The following is a 23757-nucleotide window of genomic DNA, read 5'->3' as shown; positions in this document are numbered from 1 at the left end:
AGGATCCATAGAAAACAAGCTGAAGGATGAATGGAGTTAAACCCAAAAAGACAGATTCCTTAAGTGTAAAATCGGTTAAATATTCAAAGAAAATAAAAAGACTGCCATGGGGGGGGGGGGAAATAAATAAAACCCCACCTTATGCTGTTTAAGAGAAATAGCTAATATGTAAGTATAAAAGAGGTTGGAAGTAAAAGCATGGAAAGAATATACCACATCAACATCAAAGAAAAGAAGGATGGTATGACAAAAAATTAAACAGACTTTACAGCAAGACATTACTTGAGATAAAGGAGGCTAAATCATGATCATTGGGTCAATCCACTGTAAGGAAAAAACATGTTTAAACTTACATGTACCTAATTAGAGCCTGAAAATATATAAAGAACTGTAGAACAGAAAGAGAAATAGACAAATTTCCCATAGTTTAAATTCTGATATACCTCTCTCAGTAACCTAAGAATAAGAAGGCTAAAAGATCAATAGACACTGATGATTTGAACAACAAAATTAACAAAGGTAACAATTCACTTGAAGAAATTTTTTATTTTAGTAACTATACAACATAATTTACTATTTTAAAACAGTCTGAACTGTGAAATATAACATATATACAGAAAAGTAAAAAATTTCAAAGTACGGTTTAACAAGTAGAGAACAAATTTCAAAATATAGCATGGATTAAAGTTCTACAATTTCAAGGTATTTTCTTCTGGCTGTTCTAATATACTAGAAACTAAAAAGGAATATCTATATAATGATTCAGTAGTCATAATCCTTTGTCAAATCTTACCTTCTCTGTTAAAACTCCTCCCTCTCATTTGATCATTCTCTCAATTTTCAGGGATATTTGGGTGATGACCATTTTAACTTCATGTTGAAAAGGGGTGTTGAGATTATGGGGTAGGGGAATGCAAATGGCTGATATTCTGGGAGAGACTACTGCTTCTAAGTTTCAGGTCTTATCTGACAACAACGTAATTTACTTTTGAACTACATATTGAACCCAAAACAATTATACATTCTTCTTATGTGCACACAGAATATTTACCGATATTGATCATATGCTGGGAAAGTCTCAAAAAATTTCAAAGGACTCAAATCATACTCAGTAAGATTCCTTACCACAGCAGAATTAAGCTAGTAATCAATAATAGAAAGATTAACATGGAAATCCCCTGAGTTTGGATATTTACACAGGATATTATAATAAACTTCTAAGCACCCCTTGAACCAAAACAGGAAATCACAAGGAAAATCATACAATACCTTGAATGAAATAATGAAAATAGGTCAAAATTTGTGAACTGCAGCTAAAGTTTTGCTTAGAGGGAACTTTACAGCCTTAAAAGCACACAACAGAAAAGGAAAAAAGTCTGAAAATCAATGACGTAAGCATCCTTATTAAATTAAAACAAAAGCAATCCAAAAATAGAGGGGAGGGGATAATTAAAAGCAGAAATAGATAAAATAGAAATAAAAAAAAGAAGTTTTCAATAAAGCCAAAAAGGTGACTTTTTGAAAAATCTAATAAAAACCCCAAAGCACACTTAAGGTGACGGTACCTCCTACTTCTTAGGGCTCTAGTAAAATAAATTCAAGTAACACTGTAAGGATCCATAGCACATGGTAGCATTTAAGATTTGTGCTGGGAGTCTCCAAGAAGACCTGAAGAAAGAAAAAACAATTTTCCTGCATTCTCATTTAGCCCAGTCTTCCCTGGCATCTAACTCCCCTTTTCTAGGACTAGTCATAATAGACTGACATTTTTCACCACATGGGAGTGAAGATGCGAAAAGAAGAGGCAGTTAACCAAAGACAAACCGTGAATATTGAATAAGGCAATCTAGCAGTTAAGAACAAATGCTCTGGAATTGCACTGAGGTTCAAATTTCACTTACTAGCCTATGAACTTTAGGTAAATTAGTTCTCAATTCTAAACCTTCCTTTTTTATGTAAAATAAGAATGCTACCTATTTCACAGCATCAAGGATCAACTGAGATAAATGGATATCAAGCATTAGCATCTGATAAATGGTAGCTAGTTGTTAATAAAAACCACTTAGGTATATAGACATACATTAAAAAAAATCATTAAGTTCTTTATGGTAGAGACTTTATCATTGGTGCCCACTTTCAAATTCTGAAGGGCTCTGAAACCTAAAGGATCCAGTATTGTGCAGAGCAGAGCCCAAAACACAGGGGTGATGTACAATTCATTCGAACTATGCAATTTTAAATTTTTCAAACTATGAATACAATGAACAAAATCCTTGAGATTCGTATACTTCAAAAGTTCATTTTAATTATTAAGCCTGCCGTTACCTGTCACTGAAAAAGCCAAATCCATGACCATATCATGGTGCCAATGCAAGCAGGTGTATGTGTATTTCTTATCATCATCAAAATTCCTCCTATTAGAGAAAACCAAAATTTTTAATTTGACCAAAAGCATAAGTTTGGAAAATAAGGGCATGTCAAATACCATAACAGATCATAATACCAAGCTTACTGGTTTTAATGAGCATGAAGTATATTTTCTATTTCTAACCAGAGTTATTTCTACAAACAGTAAACCAGTCAGATATTACCAGTGTCATTTTCTCCTTTTCAGTTAAAGGCTGATAAAAAAAGTTCTTTTCAAGAAAATGATTATAGGCAACATGGAATTTTTCACTTCGCCTATAAGCCCCAAGTCAGAAAATTCTAAAATAGTAACTCTATGAAATGAAGAGTATGATGATAAAAGACAGGGAGTGTCAGCAAAGCCTAATCTCTAGTACCAGCAGTGGCTTTTAAACATTGTACTTTTCCTTGATTCAGGAGTAGCCGTATTCTGCGGATCTAGAACAAAACAGCACATAAATGATCACCATGCTCTTAACGCACTAACTGACCAGAGACGAATTTTGCCATCCTTGTGACCAGATGCTATGCAGTCTTCCTTTGGGTGACATGCTACACATGTAAAATTGTTCTTAGAATGTTTCTTATTTCTTGATGATGACAAAGTAAACCTAAAAGATAAAAATTCTGTTAATTAGGAATGCATCTTGGTAAATGGTAATGTAATTAAGTAGAAAGGAGTTCCTACCCTTATCAACCCAAATTGCAGAGCTCTCAGAATTCACCGTATACAAATGGGGAATATTTTGAAGGGAACACTTGATTGATAAACAATCAAGTATTTTTGTTTGCAAACATATATTAATATATAAATATAAACTTCATATGACTAACATTCTACCACAAAAACTTGTTTATGGAAGCCACTGACATTTAAATAAAGAAAAATTAGCTCTTGTGGTAGTTTTGGGGCTGGGCAACCCTCGTTCAAATTTCTCATTGAAGCTAAGTTTTAGTGTAAGGTATAGACAAGCCTAGGAAATTATATCCGACAATTGGGTGACGTGTCGTAAGGGACAAATACATAGGGATCAATTCACTTATAACTTCTAGGCTATTTTCTATTTTTAGGCTGTTATCAATTTTCTGGTTATGAAGAAGTTGGGATCCTCACACAGCAAAGAAAAAACATGTTGATCTTGGCAGGCTAAAAAAAGAATTGAGAAGTGACTACCCAATACTTAGCACTTGCCTCTTTAAGTATGTTATTTTATGCATCCTCACCAGTGTTCAATCCTATACTCTCAAAATGGCAATTAAATAATCTGGGGAGGCTGTTTCAAAGTACATGCAATTTTGACACATAGTATATATGTCAGAATATAGGAGCATATGGGATATGGACTGGAAAAAGCTCCTTAGCCTTTTGAGTAATGCTTTCCCACCCTTATCCACTGTAGATTAAAAAATGAGAATTCCTTACCTTGTGACATCAATCACCTGTAACTGAAAACTAGAAATGGCTTTGGATTTCAAGGATAAGGATGAAATAAAATAATAAAAAAATACATAAAATAAAAGGAATTCTTACCTTGATGTTGTTTTCTTTTTGAAAAAATAAACAGACAAGTAAAAGTCCCGTACTGCTGCAACATATTCTCCCTGGTATTTCAAAAAGAAGACACTGTCACATTCATAAAATTAGTCAATGCACTTTAAGAAATATTCACATCACAAAAGTTAACACACTAACCATAATCTGATATAACAGATTAAGTACCTATTAATATAAAAAGATGTTACAGTTTAGTAATTAAAATGGTAATTCAATTTTTAAAATGATAGAAAAAAGATGAACTTAGGTTCTAAATCCTAAAATTAAACGCTTAGCTATAAATTTGATTTAGTTTATTTCCCCCATTAAGGCATAATTTACTACAATAAAACAAACTGTTTGATATGTGTATCTTAACATAACCATAGCCAATATTTAGCATTTCTTTCACCCTAGAAAGTTCCCTTGTGATTCTTTTCAGTTGTTTCTTTGACATTCTGTCAGTAACTATGATTTCTATCACCACAGTATATTTTTCTTCCTGTTTCAGTACATCATATTTATGGAATGATACAATATACACTCTTGCATTTGGAGTCTTTTGCTCAACATTGTATTTCTAAGATTCATCCATGCTCTTGTTTCAGTAGTAAGTTCCTTTCTACTGCTGAGCAGCATTCCACTGCACGAATATATACTACAATTTTCTTATCTATCCTCTTGTTGATGAACATCTAGCATATTTCCCTTTTGGAGCTATGATGAATAATAATCATTCATGTACCAGTCATTTTTTGGGCCTGTTTCATTTCTCTACTTATGGGTGGAATTGCTAAGTCAATGTAAAGATGTGTGTCTAACTTTGTTCCACATCCTGCTGATTTTTGGCATTATTAGTCTTTTTGGCTTTTGATCTTTAATGAATGTGAAGTGGCACATCATGGTGGTTTTAATTTATAGTTTCCTGGTGACTAATGAAGAACAACATTTATAGACGCACTGGGGCTTTTTAAATTTACAGTTAAATCAAATGATGCTAAAGAATAATGATAATGTTTAATGTCAATAATGTTAAAGATTTTTTTCTCTACTCTGAGAAATTAAATGTTTTCAGAAGAAATTCAAATTAAAGCTATAAAATTTAGGGCTAAACACATGCCACCACAAGGATGTTCAGAGGCTTTTGACCATACTTTTAAAATAATAAAGTGATTTTTAACAGGGGACAGCAGAATAAATTATGGTATACTTACATGATGGAACATTATTTAGTTATTATCTCTGAAGAATATTTAAGTATACACTCATGCTGCAACAAAAGTGATAAAAAAAAAATCCCAGGATAAAAAAAACCTTCAGATTCTAATTCAGTTTGAAAAAAGTTATGTTATATATGTGTAAGCAAAAGACTTGAAGGAGTTTCCTCAAATATTATAAGTTTTATTCCCTCACTAAATTTTTTGTAATTCCAAATTTTCTGCAATGGGTACATTAACTATAGATAAGGAGGCCATATTTTCTAAATGTACATGCTCTAAAATGAAAGGATTTGAGTGGCTTTTATGTGGAAAAGGCTGAGAAATAGTCTAAACACCAAAACACTGATATTTTTGGAACAATTAGAGGGCAATGCAAGGGAAATAGGACAGGATATACAAAATTAGGATGGTCCTAGAAACCTATATTGTAAATACATGCTAAAGCAATGAAACAGACTTCTAAGTTACTAACAAAAATACTGTAACTTAAGGTAATAGTAAATCACTTTAATTTTATATAAAATGCTCAAAGGACAGATTGCAGTAAAGAACTTTTATGTTCAGCAAAAGAAAACCATCAAAACAAAATTTACCTTATTCCCAAAGGCAATGCACTTGGGTGACTCGTTTATGTAATCCAAAACAAAGGATACCTCTTTAGCTTCTATTTCTTGGTTTGATGATTTTGGTAGTTTTACTGAAACCAGCTGAAATACATCTAGCCAAAGGAAGCTGTATTAATGCAAAGTTTCTTGCGAGAAAGTGAGGATATGCTTTTGTTCATATGAAATTATCAGGAATCTAGAATTCATTTGATGCCAAGATAATAGTTCTAGATTATCTTAAACAAAATATACCTTTAAGTTGAACTCTTCTTTTGAATATACTTGTTTTAAATGGGAGTATAACACATATAAATACATAACTCATATATATGGAAAATAATTTAAATCTTATTGGTGCATCCTAGTTTCCAAAGTATTAAGCTGAGCATTAAAATGGAGATGGAAAATGAATATTAGCAAACTGAGCAGCCAAAAGCAACAAAACATGTGAGAGAAAGCTTTTAGAAATGCTACTGGTATACTGCTACATCTTTTTATTTTACATGTTATCTTTCATGGTATCGTTTCCTGACTACATGTAATAATTCATTACAGAACTAACTGAACAACTACATGTACCAGATAGTGCTCTGTAATACTGACCAGTTCTTCTCGGCTCTTTTAAAAAATCTCTCTAAGAGGAAACAGCTATATTTTACATGCTCCGTTATCTTTCTTGTCTTCGTAAAGAATATAAGATTCTGTAATACACTGATTAACTATTTTCCTGTTTTCCAGTCTGCTTATTATGTTCTCTGAACTCTTGATTTGTCTAGTCTTCTCAGTCATCTCAAACTGTTAATGCCCACATCCTGAACTCTTGATTTTCTCTCTAAACTTAAGTTTTCCCCAAATAATGACCATCACAGTAAACGGCACCATCATTTACGTAGTTGCTCAGGCACCGTTCATATCATTTATCAAACCATCAATGAATTCTGTGGGCCATATCTTCAAAAAAATACCCAAAGTTTAACCATTTCTAACCACTTCTGTACTACTTCTAATCTAAAGTCATGATCATGTCTCATATTCAGAGAGTTAGGAGCAATAACCTTGTAACTGTTCTCCTTTATTCCACCTTAGTCCCCCTTCAGTCAATTCACAAAAAAGAAGTCAGTGATTCTATTACAGCTAAGTCAGGTCATGCCCCTCTTATGTTCAAAACCCTTCAGTGGCTTTTTTTTTTAACTTTAAATCTTTTATTTTGAAATACTTTCAAACTTATTGGACAGTTACTAAAATAATACACATTCCATACAGAGAACTCAAATATATCCCTATCACCCCAAATACCCAGATGCAAGAATTTTAACAGGTTGTTACATTTTCCATATCATTCTCTCTCTATCCATCTATCCATCCATCCATTTTCTGGACACTTGAGTATAGGTATATGCTCCTTGAGCACTTCATACTGTCATGTACATTTCCTAAGAACAAGGAATTCATTTAACTATCTACCTTAACTGTAGTTATCAAGTTCAAGAAATTTAACACTGACATAAAACTTATAGCCTGTCATTTTTTGTATGTCCCAATAATGACCTTTTCAGTCTTCTCTCCTCCATTGCTGATCCCACCCAAATCATGTATTGCCTGTCATTGTCTCTTTAGTTGCTCCTTCAATAACATTTTTATTTACTTTTATTTATTTTATATATATATATTTTTTAACATGGGCAGGCACCGGGAATCAAACCCAGGTCTCCAGTATGGCGGCTGAGAACTCTGCCACTGAGCCACCATTGCCCACCCTACTTTCTAATATATTTTTATTAGAGAAGTAATTTTATAGCAAAATCATGCAGCAGACTTCTCATATACCCCCCACCCCAGTTTTTAACATCCTGCATTAGTATGGTACACTTGTTACAACTGATGAACGAATATTTTTGTAAGTATATCACTAACTTAGTATATAGTTTATATTAGAATTCACTGTGTTGCAAAGCTCTATATTTTAATTTTTTTTAATGTTTTTTATTGCATAATATATATATATATACCAAGCAAAGAAAGAAAAAAACAGTAATTTTCAAAGCACTCTTCAACAGTAGTTATACAACAGATCCAAGAGTTTGTCATGGGTTACCAGTCTATCATCTCAGATTTTTCCTTCTAGCTGCTCCAGAACAGTGGAGGCTAGACGGAATATATATATAAAATCATAATAGACTTTTTTTGTGAAAAATAACATATATACAAAAAAGCAATACATTTCAAAGCACATAGCAACAATTAGTTGTAGAACAGATTTTAGAGTTTGGTATGGGTTACAATTCCACAATTTTAGGTTTTTAATTCTAGCTGCTCTAAGACACTAGAGACTAAAAGAAGTATCACTGTGATTCAGCAATCATACTCATTTGTTAAACCCTACCTTCTCTATAGGACTCCACCATTACCTTTGGTCTTTCTCCCACTCTTTAGGGGTATTTGGGTTATGCCCACTCTAACTTTGTCACGTTGGGAGAGGCTGTTGATAACATGGGATAGAGCGACAGAACTAGTTGATGTTCTGGAGAGGCTGGGCTCTCTGCATTTCAGGACTTATCTGGTCCAGAGACCCATTTGAAGGTTGTAGGTTTCTGGAAAGTTACCTTAGTGCATGGAACCTTTGTCTTATATATTGTCCTAGGTGTTCTATAGGATTGCCTGGAATAGTTTTGGTTGGGGTTTGGCAAGTGATGGTAGGTAGCAATGTCTAATTGAAGCTTACAGAAGAGTGACCTCCAGAGTAGCCTCTCGACTGCACTTGAACTCTTACAGCCATTGATACCTCATTTGCTACACTTCTTTTCCCCCTTTTGGTCAGTATGGCATTGTTGATCCCACTGTGCCAGGGCCAGGTTCATCCCTGGGATAGTTAACTTCCCATGGGAAGTTATTTCCCATGCCGACAGGGAAACTTTCACCCCTGGATGTCATGTCCCATATTGGGAAGACGGCAATGATTTCACCTGCAAATTTGGGATTAGAGAAGGTGAGGCCACATCTGCCAAACAAACGAGGTCCTCTGGAAGTAACTCTTAAGCATACCTATACACAGGCTAAGCTTCTCCGCTACATACATAATTTCAAGGGCAAGCCTCAAGATCAAGGGCTTGGCCTATTGATTTGGATGTCCCTATTGCTTGACACAGTATCAGAGGTTTTCCTGGTGGTAAAGTTTAATAGTTTCATATTTTTCTCCCATCCCTCAAGGAATTTTGCCACTATTTTTGATTATATGCTTAATATACTCTGGGATATAACCCAGTCATTACATTAAGCTATACAGGATTCAAGGGCCTCATTTTTATTCTGGGCTCCCTGTGTTTGGATTGTTTAAATGATCTATCCAGACAATTTGAGTTAGATTAGGTGCTACAGAAAATTTAGGTTCTGGACAAAATAAAGCTTTCTTCCTTTGGTCTCAAAGAGTAGGTGAAGTTCTAAAATAAAGACATTGTTTTCCTTACCTCTGTATGCTGAATAACCTTATTCTAGATCTGATTGGCTTCATTCTTATAAATACCAGGTTATACATATATAAAACAGCCTCTCAAAATCCAGAAATAATAATTACCACTCCGGACTAAATGTGACTGCTATAAAAACTTAGAATCTAGCCCATTTTCTTATATGCATTTTCTAAATGAGACCATATAATAATTGCTCTTTTCCTTTTGGCTTATCTTGCCTCACCAAATGTCCTACATTTGGTCACAATGTTGCATGCCTCACAACTTCGTTCCTTTTTTTAGCAGCACAATATTCAATCATATGTATACACCATCATTCACCAATTAATTCTCAGTCAGTGCATCCTTCAGCTACCTCCATTCATTAGGCATCTTGTATAATGTCCAAAGTCAACAGTCCACCAACACTGTCAATTTTAGATCATTTCATTGTTACCAAGAAAAAGAAAACCAATAAACACACCCTCACCAAATAGAAAATCTAAACCTCCTCTCAACTCTTGTCCCTCCTCTCATTATTTACCACTGGTGTTGCTGTGCTACTGTTGATGTTTTCCTGTTAAACACAACCCACAGCATGCAACAGCAGTTTTCCCTCTATACCCCAAACTTATACACTCTTTGTACAAGATTCATAACTTTGAAGTAGTTCATGCAAGAACTTATTTATATATGCAGTGGGATGCATGGGTCTATACAACCCCTTCGATTCAGTAATATTACTTACTGACTAGTGAACTGCCTTCACTTCTATTTCCTTGTATTTGAAATCAACCTCATTAGCTAACTGTTCACTCATCTCTGCTTCCATGTATCTCTAGGTCTCCTATATTCTGTATTATAAGCCTGATTTTTACCTTTACCATGGTGATAAAAGAATTATACAGCATCTATCCTTTTCTGTCTGGCTAATTTCACTCAGCATTATGTCCTTAAGGCTCATCTTGTCATGTGCTTCAGAATGTTATTTCGACTTACTGCCCCTTAATATTCTATCATATGTATATACCACATTTTGTTAATCCACTTGTTTATTGATGGGCACTTGGATTGTTTCCAACTTTTAGTGATTGTGAATAATGCTGCTATGAATATCAGTATACAAACGTCTGTTGTGCCACTGCTTTCAGCATTTCTGAGTGCTGCTTTTGCCAGTTCAATATTTAGTTTCCTAAGGAACTGCCAAACCGTCTTCCATAGCAGCTGTACCATTATACATTTCCACCAGCAGTGCATAAGCATCTCAATTTCTCCACATTCTCTCCAACATTGGTATTTTCCTGTTTAACAGCAGCCATTCTTATAGGTGTTTTGAGGTGGTGTCTCATTGCAGTCTTGATGTACATTTCTCTTATAGGTAATGCAAATGAGCATCTCTTCATGTGCTTTTTATTTAGCTATCTGTGTTGGCTCTTCAGAAAAATGCTTATTTGTATTTTTAGCCCATTTTATAATTGGGTTGTTCTTTTGTTGCTGAGTTGCATGATTTCTTTCTTTTTTTTTGGTGGACCAACAATTTATTTAGTTGCAATATTGATGGCATAGGGACCTATATAGGGAATCATCTGATAATTATTTGCTGTGTAATTCTGCTCATTAGTGATACTTAAGCCAAGAATTTGATAAAAGTTCCATTCAGTTGCAGTGCATTTCCATGTGATTCAATCAACAAAAATATACCTATACAACATCAAGCTTCTTCCCTTTTTCTTTCTTTCTTTTTTTTTAAGAGCAGCTCAGTGATTTGGGGGTTGCTAAATACAACAGAGATCTAAGGGGAAAAGTACAAAATGGCACATAACACCAATGCCAGTACTAATCACATACGGTTACAACTAAGGTTAAATCAATTTTTGTGTAATTCATTTTTCTTTCTAACATAAATCAGAGCCATTAACTTGAACTTGAGGTATATACACAATACATACACAATCTTATGCAAAATAGTTTTCATAAGTAACACTCCACATTAAAATAATGGAAACTGAGTAACCGTGCTGATTTGTGTTTTGACTTAATAGAAGAAGAGATAAACATTCAACTAGGGAGGTTAATACTCATGATAAAGCTCTTAACTTAACAATTTTTTTCTCTCCCTTTATATTTACCACAGACTACTCAGTGTCCTGAGTGGGTTCATTATGAGAAAAACGTTAGTCACAGCTTTAAGACCTTGCTTTGGAAGGAACTAATGAGAAGGCAAATTGGAAGCTATGACTTCATCTTTTTCTCAAATAAGTGGTCTTAATTTTTCTTCTTATAGAAAAAGTTTAAATCAGTTTATTATAAATATATCTAAACCATTAATTTCTGCAGCTTCCAGACAAAGTCCAGCACTTCATTTATTTAAAGTTTATGAGAAGAGGTTAGTAGAGATTATCCAATCTTCAATTGTGGCATCATCCATTCACGTCCTTGATACAATCCCTCACCTGTAAGAGCACAGTATGCCTGGATATGTCACTGGTGATCTTTAATAAAGTTAGTTTCAAAAACTGGGAGATTTCTGCTACTAGTCATATATTCTTTAACATCTTGTTTATTAGCAAAAAAACAGCAATCCAGCTTTTCTTAGGTCCTCATTCTCTAACATTTTATACGTTTCTTCTCTAGTTACAGAAATCCTTTGTCTGTACTGTCCACAACAACTACTGCAAGCTTAGTGTTAGCACAGTAAGTGTTCCAGGAAGAACAAAGAGATTCTTGGCCAACAATACCCTACAATAGGAAACATTTATTATTAACGACTATCTCTTCTACATTACTTTCTATGGTAGGGGATGTACGTACAACTTCATTCATAGAAAATGGTAAAGGATAGTAGTTTTCCCTGCATTATCCTGGCCAACAATGATAACTTCATGCTCCTGATGATTGAATAGCCTCTACATCCTGGTGAAGAGAATTCCCATTCTCGGGCAGCGGACCCCTCTCCAGCCACCCTGGCCTCCTGGCCTCCCCTGGCTCAGCCTGAAGGGAAAGAGAGAGAGCAAAGCTTCGCCTCTGCTGCTGCTGCTGTCCCCCGGCTTGTCACAAGCCCGCTTCCCAGGAACTGGGGGAAGGCTGAAGCCCAGGCTACCATGTGGCAAGAGGTTGTGCCGCTGCAGCCGCGGCACTTGCCTGGCTCACGGACATCACTGCCATGTTTTTGCACGTGTATGATTTCTTTATGTATACAGGTTATCAAACTTTTGTCTGATGTGTGATTTCCAAATATTTTCTCCCATTGAGTGGGTTGCCTCTTCATTTTCTGACAGTCTATGGAGGTACAAAAGCACTTGATTTTGAGGAGTTCCCATTTATCTATTTTTTCTTTTGCTGTTTGTGCTTTGGGTGTAGTTTAAGAAGCTACCTCCTATTCCTAGGTCTTGAAGATGCTTCCCTACATTTTCTTCTAGGAACTTCATGGTATTAATTCTTATATTTGGGTATTTAATCCATTTTGAGTTAATTTCTGTATAGGGCGTAAGATAAGGGTCCTTTTGCTTCTTTTGGCTATGGGTATCTGATTCTACCCATGCCCATTTATCGAAAAGATTATTTTCGGGGGCCTTGTTGAAGAGCAGTTGACCATAGATTTGGTGGTCTATTTCTACACTCTTGACTCAATTCCATCGGTCAGTACTTCTATCTTTGTGCCAGTACCATCTGTATTGACCGCTGTGGCTTTATAAGTTTTAAAATCAGGAAGTGTTACTCTTCCCACTTAGTTGTTTCTTTTTAGGATGCTTTTAGCTATTCAGGGTCTTTTACCCTTCCAGATGAATTTGGTAACTAGCTTTCCTTCAACAGCTTTTTATTTACTCAAAGTAAAAGCCAAAGTTTTTCCAACAGACTATAAAGCTGTGTATGATCTATTCTCCCCTGGCTCATGCCAGTCCATTCTTCCTGCTATGCCCTAAACATGTCAATAATGCTCCAGAATCTCCTATATAGGTGCACAGCTAACTTTTCTTCCTCAAAGGGACCTCCCCTGACTACTTATTTAACATGCACTCCTACAGTGTTGCTTATTCCCCTCCCCTGCTTTATTTTTTTCTAGAACACCTATTATCTTATTGCATTAAAATAATCTAATCAGCTCATTGTTAGCAGTTATTGTCTGCTTTGTTCTCTCCAATCAGAACATTATCTGGCACATGTAGGTGTTTAATTAACTCTTTAACAAATTATTACAGTCAAGAAATGATACCATAAAAGATAATATGTAACTAAAAGATTTTGTTTTTAAACAGAGAAGCAACATGACATACAATTTTCTATTATATACTCTGGTTTTAGGCTATGGAACAAAGATAAAACAAATGAAAGATATCTGAGTATATATATCTGAGTATGAGAGGCCAGTGGTGCAGTAATTAAGCCAGCTATCACAGGGGATCTTATCAAACTTGCTTCACATTCCTATGTAACAGATACGTAGATTTTCATATGCTGGGTGCCCATTATGTGCCAAGCATTGGAGAATCACATGAGATCCCACCATGACTGGAATTCAGATTAAATTACAGTATTTGAAGTGCCAGGGTTAACCCCAAAAGGCTAATGACCAAGACTTTCACTTTAGATGGATACTTTTCAGCCCCAGCTTGCACATTAGATGCAACTGAGTAGTTTTTAAATAGACAACTAGGTCCTGCTCCACAGAATCGTAATCAATTGGTCTGAGGTGGGATCTTGGTATCACTTTAAGTTCCTTGGGGTACTTCTAATGTGCAGACAAACTACCCTACTAAATGAGAAAGCATGAGTTGAGTAGAGTAGGTGATTACCAAATTGGGTGATAAGCAAAATCACTTGGGGAACTCACAAAAATGCAGAGTCCTAGACTATATAACCCAGATCTAGTGAATCAATTGCTAGTTAGGAGGATTAGAAATCTATATTTTTAATAAGCACATGGTTGGTATTAAGAATCCATATATTTACATACAGAACAAAACCTAAACGTTGAGGGAGAGCGTTATCTTCAGAGTAGTTACCTGGGAAGGCTACTTATTTAAGGACGTTGCCATTCCCAGAACATTTTTTTTGAATATCCTTTAGGTGGTTTAGGACCATAAAAAAAATTAAACTTACTATGTTTACACTCTCATGTCCCATTGATAGAATTACTCACTACCAGACTTAGCTCCAAATGATTTTGAGCTAAAAAACAGATTTAGCTTTCACAGTTTTGACTATTCATAGCGCCTGTAAAAGTCCATAGCATATAGCAACCTGCAAATTTGTTTTGGCCAAAAAAACTAACAAAAAGTACACCATGTGAGTTACACAGAGAAGGCAGCGTTTAATAAACGAATATGACTGCTGAATTTATTTCTTCTAATTTCCAGTACCTGGGAGCGGCTACTAATAAAAACTTAAGAATGTGTATATGTGACCCATAGCAAACTCTGAAATCTGTTCTACAACTAAATGTTGCGATGTGCTTTAAAATTGATTGCTTTTTTGTGCATTTTTCACACAAAAAAAGAAAAGTCGACTGTGATGATTTAAAAAAAAAAGCACCATGGAAAGTATTCATTTACTGAGCCAGCCTAGCTGACTGTCTAGTAACCATCTTAAGCTGTTTTCTTCTTGTAATTCTGAATATAGCTATATTTTATGGAGGAAACCACACTGAAGGAGTGGAATTCTTGAATTCTGGAATTAGAAAAGTTCTTTAGATACATTCTTCATGTCAAATTCTGATGCAGCAAATTTTCCACTGCAGTAATATTATTTGTAACCAATGAAATATTCCAGAAATTTTCAAAATGCTCTGAAACACAGTAATTTCAATAGAATAATATCCCAATGATAATGGAAGTATAATTAATAATAATAATTTAGGCACAGTATTGAATTTTGTTATCAACCTGTTTTCTATGCTGATATCAAGATCAACATGGGAGTTCAGTAATGTGTATAAGGATAGTGATGATGTTTAAGAATAACAGATTTAAGTGCACTTGGAAGACAAGTTAAAGTCCGCCTCTGTAAAAAAAGAGCTTTACAATTTGAGCTCTGCAGTCTATTACTACCACCATTAAAAAATTACCATTCCTTTTTTGTACATTTCAGAACTGACACAAAGCTTCCAAAAACTGAATGCAATAATTATGAAGGCAATGTAAATGCCAACTCTAAAAACTACTAACTTCCGCTGAAAACCAAAAAGTTAATTTTTGAGAATTATAAAATGTGAAGAGTCACTTAGTACCACATGGAAACAAAAGTTATTTATAGCATACCTGGTTTTTCTTTAGTTATTGTAGCAAAGACAGAATCCTCAGCACTGGCAGGAGTAAAGAGGGCATGAAGTTTATGTCCAACTACGAAAGTCTGAAAAATAAAATTCACCATCTTGTTTACTGTCCGACTCTTTTCACAAGAGCTTAAGCTCCACAAGAGTAGGGATTTTTACAAAGATCTGCTCACTTATTTATCCCCCAAATCAGAAGAGTATCTAGCCTAGAGAAAGACACTGGGAATATATTTGCTGACTAATTTTTTTCGAGATTAGTACATACTGACCTATCTTATTGTTCTTAAAGTTGTACAGTAGTTTATGAATGCATGCATTATAATTTTAACCAGTCCCCTACCAACCAACATCAAGGTTATTTAAATTGCCCCATCCCAACAATGTTGCAGGGACTACATATACATTGCTTTATTTCAAAGAGAGATTTTTATTTGTGAGATTGCAGGAACAAAGAGCTTGCATCCATTTTCAGTTTTATTCCCATTGATTGGGTACAAAAGTGCCTATTTTTCTACATTTAACTTATTACTAGCTTTTTTTCAATCTTTAATTTGGCCAATTTGATAGGGAAAAATACTATGTCATGTTTTAATAGATATTTCTTTAATTATTAGTTAGGTTAAGCATTTCTTCATGTTTACTGCTCACGTGTGTTCTTCATAAATTATATATTCCTACCCTATGCCATTTTTTTTTTAAACTGAATTAGTTTTTCCTAATGAGTTTTGGGATTTTTTTTGTAGATTAGGGCTAACATCTCATAAATATTTCCTGTTTTATTGCTTGTTTTTTCTTGTTGGAAGTTAATTTTTATACAGATGTATGTTATTGAATTTCATGACTGCTGAGGAAGGATCTCTGAATATTAGAACCTATAAAAGGAAACAAAACATGTCATTAAACTGTGTTGCCATTCCTTTTCCCAGATGGAAAACTGAAGATCAATCTACCTACCTTTATCAAAATGCCATCTAGATAGTCCCACAGTTTAATTGTGCCATCAACAGAACAAGAATATAGCTAAAAGAGTAAAAATAGCAAGAGAACTGATTAAAAAAATAGAAATCCAATAAAGTATCAAATAATTAAATGCTTTTACAGAAGGCATTATCACTGCTAGTATTAAAGAGGTGGAGCCATTTACTTATACTGCTTCTGCAAAACAGACAATCTGGACGAAGTATATTACTCAATTTCAAGTTTTAATTAAAACTGAGGAGGAAAAAAATCAAGTTAATTCTCTTTCTCCAAGAGGAAGATGTAAGGTATTGAGCTATGAAATGCACCCAAAAAGCTGCTGCTCTTTCTCATACAGTCTAGTTCCTTTTTTATTAATAGAACCACTTTCATCTTACATGAATACTAAAGGAGTGTTTCTAAAATTACCCGAGAAGGACTTTTTAAAAAATTTTTAATTTCCAATCCTGTGAAGACTGATACTTTCATAAAATACAATAGAAAAAATTATGTGCTTGGATGCTGTGGCTCCAAGCAGTGCTTGTCTGTGGACCCTACTTTAGAAGCACCAGAAAACCTCAGTAACACAATTTTAATTTCTGATCTAGTGTACTTAGTTTTACTAAAGCCAAACTGAAATTTTTAAAAAATATTGTGGAAATACACAATACAACACAAACATATGTATAAAGAATTTTATGTTCTTTGAAAGAAAGTGGCAGTTTTAGGACCTCTGCCATTGGGAACATAGGATCAGAACAATAATAAAAATGTTGGCTTAAAAAAACGTCATTTATCCAAGTAAAACAATTATATTAAATGGAAAATAAGCATCAGTCACTACACATAAAAGAAATCATAACACAGGTTGGTAAAATATAACAAATCAAACCTACTCAAATACGATGCTCCCTAAATCCACAGAATCTGTTCCCCCCAGCATCTCAACCAAACCTGCTACTAAAATGGCATTTCTCTAATGTTAACTTTCAGTCAAATGAAATATTTTATGCAATGCGCATGTGAGTTTTTGCTCATACAATGCTAAGTTGTGACCCTATTTTAAAAACTAAAAAATAAATGAGGGTGGGCCATGGTAGCTCAGTGGCAGAGTTCTTGCCTGCCTGCCAGAGATCCGGGTGCGATTCCCAATGCCTGACCATGCAAAATAAATAAATAAAATAAATACATGAAAAATAGCTTGAATTAGAATATTCTAATGCAAGAATTTGAATTTCCTATCATAATCTCAATTCAACTTAAATTTTTTATTACAATCTCAATTCAACTCAAATTTTTCAGGCCACAACAAAGCTAAAGTTGAAATCTGTAATTATAAACAGTTTGACACCTGTAGATGGTTGTTGGGGTTGAGCTGGATGCCAGTCACCAGATTTCTGTGTCCATGCAACATATGTACACATTCTTCTGTAGCTGTGCTATAAACTTTAACAAAGTCCCCAGAGACACAAAAGATAAACCTGGATATAAGCGAGAAAAATAAATTTCATGTACTTAATAAGTACTATAATTTTTTATCATCCAGTATAAAAATACACACAACAAAGGTTTCTTTCATAACACTGAGGTTCTAAGAACTGAATATTCAAATCTTTGTGCTGTTTTAACCTATTGGAGCATCTGAAGCAGATTAGTTCTTTAACTCAGAAAAGTAGATGAATGAAGTCAAAGTCATTTATCTGACCTTTGTAACATGAGCAGAGGATGTATGGACTAATTCTGCAAAAATAGCCAACTTAACCAAGTTGTCTGCTCACTAAATGAATGCAGACACAGTGTTATATTTTCACTTATTATCTACTGCTTCCATTCAATGGTTCTGTCCCTAATAGCAGTATCCTTCCATGCCCCCAAATTCTTCACTATTCTTCACTGGGAACAAGAGCAAATAAATGGTAAGTCAAAGGCTCTGATTAGTGAGACCCAGGTCTCATATGTGAAAGTAAGAAAAACTGGTTTTGTTTGTCTTTCTGAATTTGTGGCTTTCTTCCATGTAACAGAGGCTACTGAATTATTAAAAGTGGGTAAGTTATGCTAATATTTGTTTGGCTACTTTCCTAATAGATATAAGCATAGGACAAAGACCAGAAATAGAATTCTCCTAGGATTATTCAAATAAAAAGTATTTGCTCAGTGCTTACTGTGAGAGCTGAGCTAGGGCAACAAGAATGGAAAGTGCCACCACAGAGAATTAACACCTTGAAGCTGTCTGGCCCCTCCAGCAGATGTGTTCTAGAGATGCCCCCTGGTAAAAACATCTGCCCTCAGGAAGCCACAACCTGGCAGTGTGCAATAAATCCTCTTGCCCAAATCCTCCTCGCCCCCAGCCACAACCTCGCAGAACAAAAGCAGTATTTTAACTTTTAACCTCATCAATGGAAAATGGCCAACTCTCATAAGTCCACCTATGAGAAAGCCACCTAAAGCTACCTCCAAGTGTCCCTTTAAAAACCCTTCCTTGGATTCAGGGGAGTGAGAGTTGATTTTTTGAGTCAATTTTCTCTGCTGCTCCTCTGCTAATAACCTTTTCCCCACTGCTGGCGTCCTGTCTCTGCCTCTATATCTCATCTCCAACCTCTGCCCAAGTCCAGGACTTTCACTTACTATGTCTAATACTTTCCCATACACTGTAGAACATACAAACTACAGAATCCTCAGGCTGGATTTCTTTGTACTCCCGAAACACCCTGTACCTAACTCTATCCTAGCGTTTTTCACATTAAGTTGAAATTACTTGTTTGAGTACATATTCACCTCCCTTAATCGGCCATAAGCTCCTATAGGGCAAAGGGTATATTTATCTCTGATTCTCAATGAGGGATTCAGTTTGTTGAGTGGAACTTGTTCTACCCTCAAGGGTTTTATGAACTGGCTAAAATGAACTAATGAAAAATTGATACAAAATGAAATTTAACCTTCTGATGTTGAATGGGGTTGCTATTGCCCTGCTTTAACAATTCTAAGATACTTGATTTTTCAAATATTCACTTTTCTGAAATCAGGAAGCATCTTACAATCAATGACTCTTCTTTATAGACAAGGAGGCAGTCATGACATGGTTGTGGGAAAACTAGTAAGATCAAGAAAGCATGAGCAACAAATCATATGAGATATACTGTGTTTTCTTTTGCTGGAGCCTCCTCTCCATTCCTATTTCCAGTACCTTAGTTCACAGTCTCAACAACTTCAGCCTAGACTACTCTTAAAAGCTTTCTATAGTCTCTGATGCATGGTTCTTGAATTCATCTCTCACACTCACACCAGACTAATTCTGCATATTTGACCATATTACTTCCATACAGGTATAGTGGCAGATACTTTATAAATGTATTATTCCTATTTTGAAAGACAAAATTCAATTAAAATTCTCAACGGTTTCCCACTGCCTTCAGGGTATGATCCAAACTCCTAACATCTTTGGTGATTTAACACTGCTGTTCTATTCAAGTAATTCACAACTAACCCCATCCCTCACAAACACATTCCCATCAGTATCAATAAATCCTTTAGACAGTGCTTCTTTTGAGGTGTGGGGGAGGTGAAGGTGGGAAGGGGAGTCTGATTGTCAAACATCTCCCCACAGTTGATTACCTCACTGCTTATGCTTTCCCAGAGGGTCTGAATTTCCTCTCACCTAGTTCCACAGCAGATAATCTAGAGTTTGTTTTTAACTATTTGCAAGCAAGGCCCCAAAGGAAACACTCTTTTTCATCTTCTGCATATTCTGTTATCTACATAGAATGCTTTCTTTCTGACTACTTCTCCTTTGAGGTTCAGCTCAGGAGCCTCTTTGCAGAAGCCAACCTTTTAACCATGTCAGTACCACTCCAAAGGTGCTTCTACAGAATGGTGGGCTTGCCTTCAGCAGAGTATTTACCACACAGCATTACGGTTGTGTATTTATCATTCTCCCCTACTAGACTTTACATTACCTGAGAAGAGGAACTGTGCCTTTACTTACTATAAACAGCAGGAATAGTGTGGTAGAAAAAGGACACATTTTTAAGCAAATATAATTGGGTTCAAATTCCAATTTTACCACTTACTAGCTGTGATGCTAGAAAATGTACTTAATTCTCCAAGCCTCACTGTTCTTTACCGTAAAATGCAGGTAACACTTTCTCACAGGTTGACTGATGAGATGAAATGAAGTAATGTGTGCAAGTGGAAGCTTAACACATATAGTAAACAGTCCACAAATGGTTCAGTAAAATGGGGATACTATATTTATAAAGCAGCTACCACTACGCCTGTGACACACTACTTGATCACCTTTGTGGATGAAGCGTAGACGAAAAAAATTAGTTTGGCTGCAAGCAGAAACCAGGATTTAAATTAAGATCTAAGAGATGCATCATTCAGGGCCCGGAAGAAAAGGGAATCGCGATCAGGCAAAAGCAAAGAAATAATAATTAACATGTTATGTTGGAAGGCCAGGCAAAGTACCTATCTGACCAGCAAAGTTAGACATGGGCAGCAACAGAAAACAGATTTTTTTTTCCGGGGTGGGTCATGGAGATAGGGGAATTTTTAAAGATTCTGTAATTACAGGACAAGGTTCTGTTGAAAGAGCAGGGACACTTCTTGTGATATCGCAAGGGCAGTAGCATACACATTTCTGCCTGGACTCTTTTCCAGCCACCTCAGCGCCAAGTCGATTTTTTGACACGTGGGCCCGCCCCCAGCCCTCTCCATCTATCTGCAGGTAAACTATCCAAGGAGGGGGGTGGCCCGCCCCAGCCTGCAGTAGGACAAGACTCAAGGGGTTCTTCGCTCTCCTTACAGCGAACTGGTACCGGCTCTTTCCCGAGCGGCCGGAGGTCTCCAGCACACGCGCCTCTTCCCCAGCGCTCCCACAGACCCCAGCCTCCGAAAGCTCGCACCACCCGCTCCTCCATCCCCGCGGGGACTCACGCCCCTCCGCCCAGCGGACAACATGCGGTACCCCCATACTTAGAATCCGCAGAGAACACCGCTCTCCGAAAGTTCAACTCGCTGCCGCCACAATGAACCACGCGGAGAGTATCCTCCATCATCTTCGCGCAGATGCAGGAACACCCGACAGCAGGCCCCGCCCACAACTTCCTTTGCTGTAGCGGGGCAGTGGGGCGTGTTTTCCAGCCGCGGCTGCTCTAGGCCTGAGCTTCTATGGTTGGACCAAAGCCTGTGCCGCCATCTTTTCTTTGGGAAACACTTAAAAAGGGCACATGTAAAACAGTATAAAAGTAAAACCTAAAGACATAAAAACAATGGGTTTATAATATATACGTGTAAATTATTATTTAGTATAGGTAAAATACTCTCAAGCTCTGTCAGACTGACAATAGCTTCCTCAGCCAGAAGAAAAGGTGGCTCATAATGGACCGGGTAACGTCCAGTTTTCCCACCGAAGGTTTCGCCCCTTTTGTAACGGGCGTCCGGGCGCTGCGAGATGACGTCATCGTCCCGTGCCAATTGGTTCTTGGCCGAACTGTTGACCTCCTTAGCTGACAGGTCGGGTTGTACTTCTTGCGTATTTTTACTCCTCTAGTTAGCCGGCGCTTTTGTCTTTTTTCCTTTGAGCATCACATACGTTCCTTCAGAGTCTTCTCAATTCCAGGGCCTTGTTTTTTCACTTTAGAAATCTCGCTCCAGCTCCGAAATTCTGGTGCATTCGTCTCGCTCCGCTGCACCGTAGCTGCCAGGGCAGATCTGACTCCACAACCGCCAGGCCCCACTGCTCCCTGGTTTACCGTGGTTGTTTTGGCGTCTTGCTTTTTTGTTTTTAGCCTCACCTGTTTTTCCGTCGGGCCTGTGGGGAAACCCTGATCTCCGAGGATGTGCGTTTTTTTGCTTGATTCCCAATTTGTGTTCATAAAGTTATACCTTTCATTTTCATGGTCCTTGTATTATTAAAGGATGTCTATCTTTTTATTCAGACGTTCCTTCAATAAGTATTACCGATGCCCTTTGTGCTGACTCTGTGATAGTCACTGCGAGTTTAAACTTTAACGGGAACGGGAAAACTGTCTTATACTTTGTACTCCTTGATGTGTTGAAATTGAACCACGTCCATTCAAGTATGTCTGGAGGCAAGTGATTATTGAGGGTTTTCTGTATATGAGACGTTATACAAGATAGGCATGATCCCTGCCCTTTGTTGCATTCTACGGGAGATAGTCGGTAAACTGTTTAACAAAGTAATTTACAAATTGTATGTTGAAAAATACAAAACAGAATAGTGAGAGGGCGAAGTTTATACTGAAGTGGACGATTTACTGTTGGTTTAAATTGATGACTGTGTGTTAAAGCTATGCAGGTTAAGTGATATTTTAAAACTCAATGCTAAGGAAGATTTGCTATAAAATAATTCATTACAGGAATATTTCATTTGAACGGCACCACCCCAGAAGTATCTCTCCACTGTTCTAGATATATAAAACCTTAAAATTATTTTTTCAGTGGAATGTGGTTTGAAAGGATGTATGTGCCCTAGAAAAGCTATGTTTTTAATCCTAATCCCATTTTGTAAAGGCAGCTGTTTCTTCTAATCCCTACTCAGTACTGTATGTTTGAAACTGTAATTAGATCATCTCCCTGGAGATGTGACTCAATCAGGAGTGGTTGTTAAACTGAATTAGGTGGAGACATGTCGCCACCTATAAAAAAGGAAACACCGTGGAGAATGCTGCAGCACCATGAAGCAGAGTCCACCAGCCAGTGCTTTGGAGATGAAGAGGAAAATGCCTCCCGGGGAGCTTCATGAAATAGGAAGCCAGGAGAGAAAGCTAGCAGATGACACAGTGTTCACCACATTCCCTTCCAGATGAGAGAGAAAAACCCTGACTCTGTTTGCCATGTGCCTTCTCACTTGAGAGAGGAAAAACCCTAAATTTCCTTGGCCTTCTTGAACCAAGGTATCTTTCCCTGGATGCCTTAGATTGGATATTTCTATAGACTTGTTTTAACTGGGACATTTTCTCCGTCTTAGAACTGTAAACTTGTACCTTATTAAATTCCCGTTTTTAAAAGCCATTCCATTTCTGGTATATACATTCTAGCAGCTAGCAAACTAGAGCAACAGTCTTCACTTATTTTGCCTCATGTATATATGTGCTTTCACTTCAGTATATTTTTGTTTTTCTTTTCTTTTTTTTTTTTCTTCAGTATATTTTTAATGCCCTAGTAGGTCGTTAGTATTCTTTAGGGTAGATGTGCTGTAATTTATTAAATCGTTTTCTCAAAGGTGGCCATTTAATCATTTCCTTTTTTTACTGCCACAGGACACATTTGTGATAGTATTGCTGTGGGAGAGGTT

At 36.2% G+C, this 23757-nt stretch overlaps 1 protein-coding gene across 4 annotated transcripts in view; it reads right to left on the bottom strand.

Annotated features, from left to right (window-relative positions):
• WDR75 (WD repeat domain 75) overlaps positions 1-21882 on the bottom strand; it is a 34566-nt gene extending 12684 nt beyond the window's left edge. The window contains exons 1-9 of one of the 4 annotated variants that reach the window (XM_077154410.1): positions 21783-21875; positions 21414-21653; positions 17791-17920; positions 16437-16502; positions 15469-15559; positions 5754-5878; positions 3938-4008; positions 2898-3017; positions 2326-2414 (exon numbers count right to left, since the gene is read on the bottom strand). In XM_077154410.1, the coding sequence (XP_077010525.1) occupies positions 2326-2414; positions 2898-3017; positions 3938-4008; positions 5754-5878; positions 15469-15559; positions 16437-16502; positions 17791-17920; positions 21414-21496 (775 nt within the window). In that variant the 5' untranslated portion in view covers positions 21497-21653; positions 21783-21875. The other 3 variants (XM_077154408.1, XM_077154407.1, XM_077154411.1) reach the window with 3 other exon arrangements.
• Positions 21883-23757: the final 1875 nt, after the last annotated feature.

The sequence above is a fragment of the Tamandua tetradactyla genome, chromosome 3 (assembly GCF_023851605.1).
Source record: "Tamandua tetradactyla isolate mTamTet1 chromosome 3, mTamTet1.pri, whole genome shotgun sequence".
Classification (NCBI taxonomy): domain Eukaryota; kingdom Metazoa; phylum Chordata; class Mammalia; order Pilosa; family Myrmecophagidae; genus Tamandua; species Tamandua tetradactyla.
This window is presented reverse-complemented; position numbering and strand designations above follow the sequence as displayed.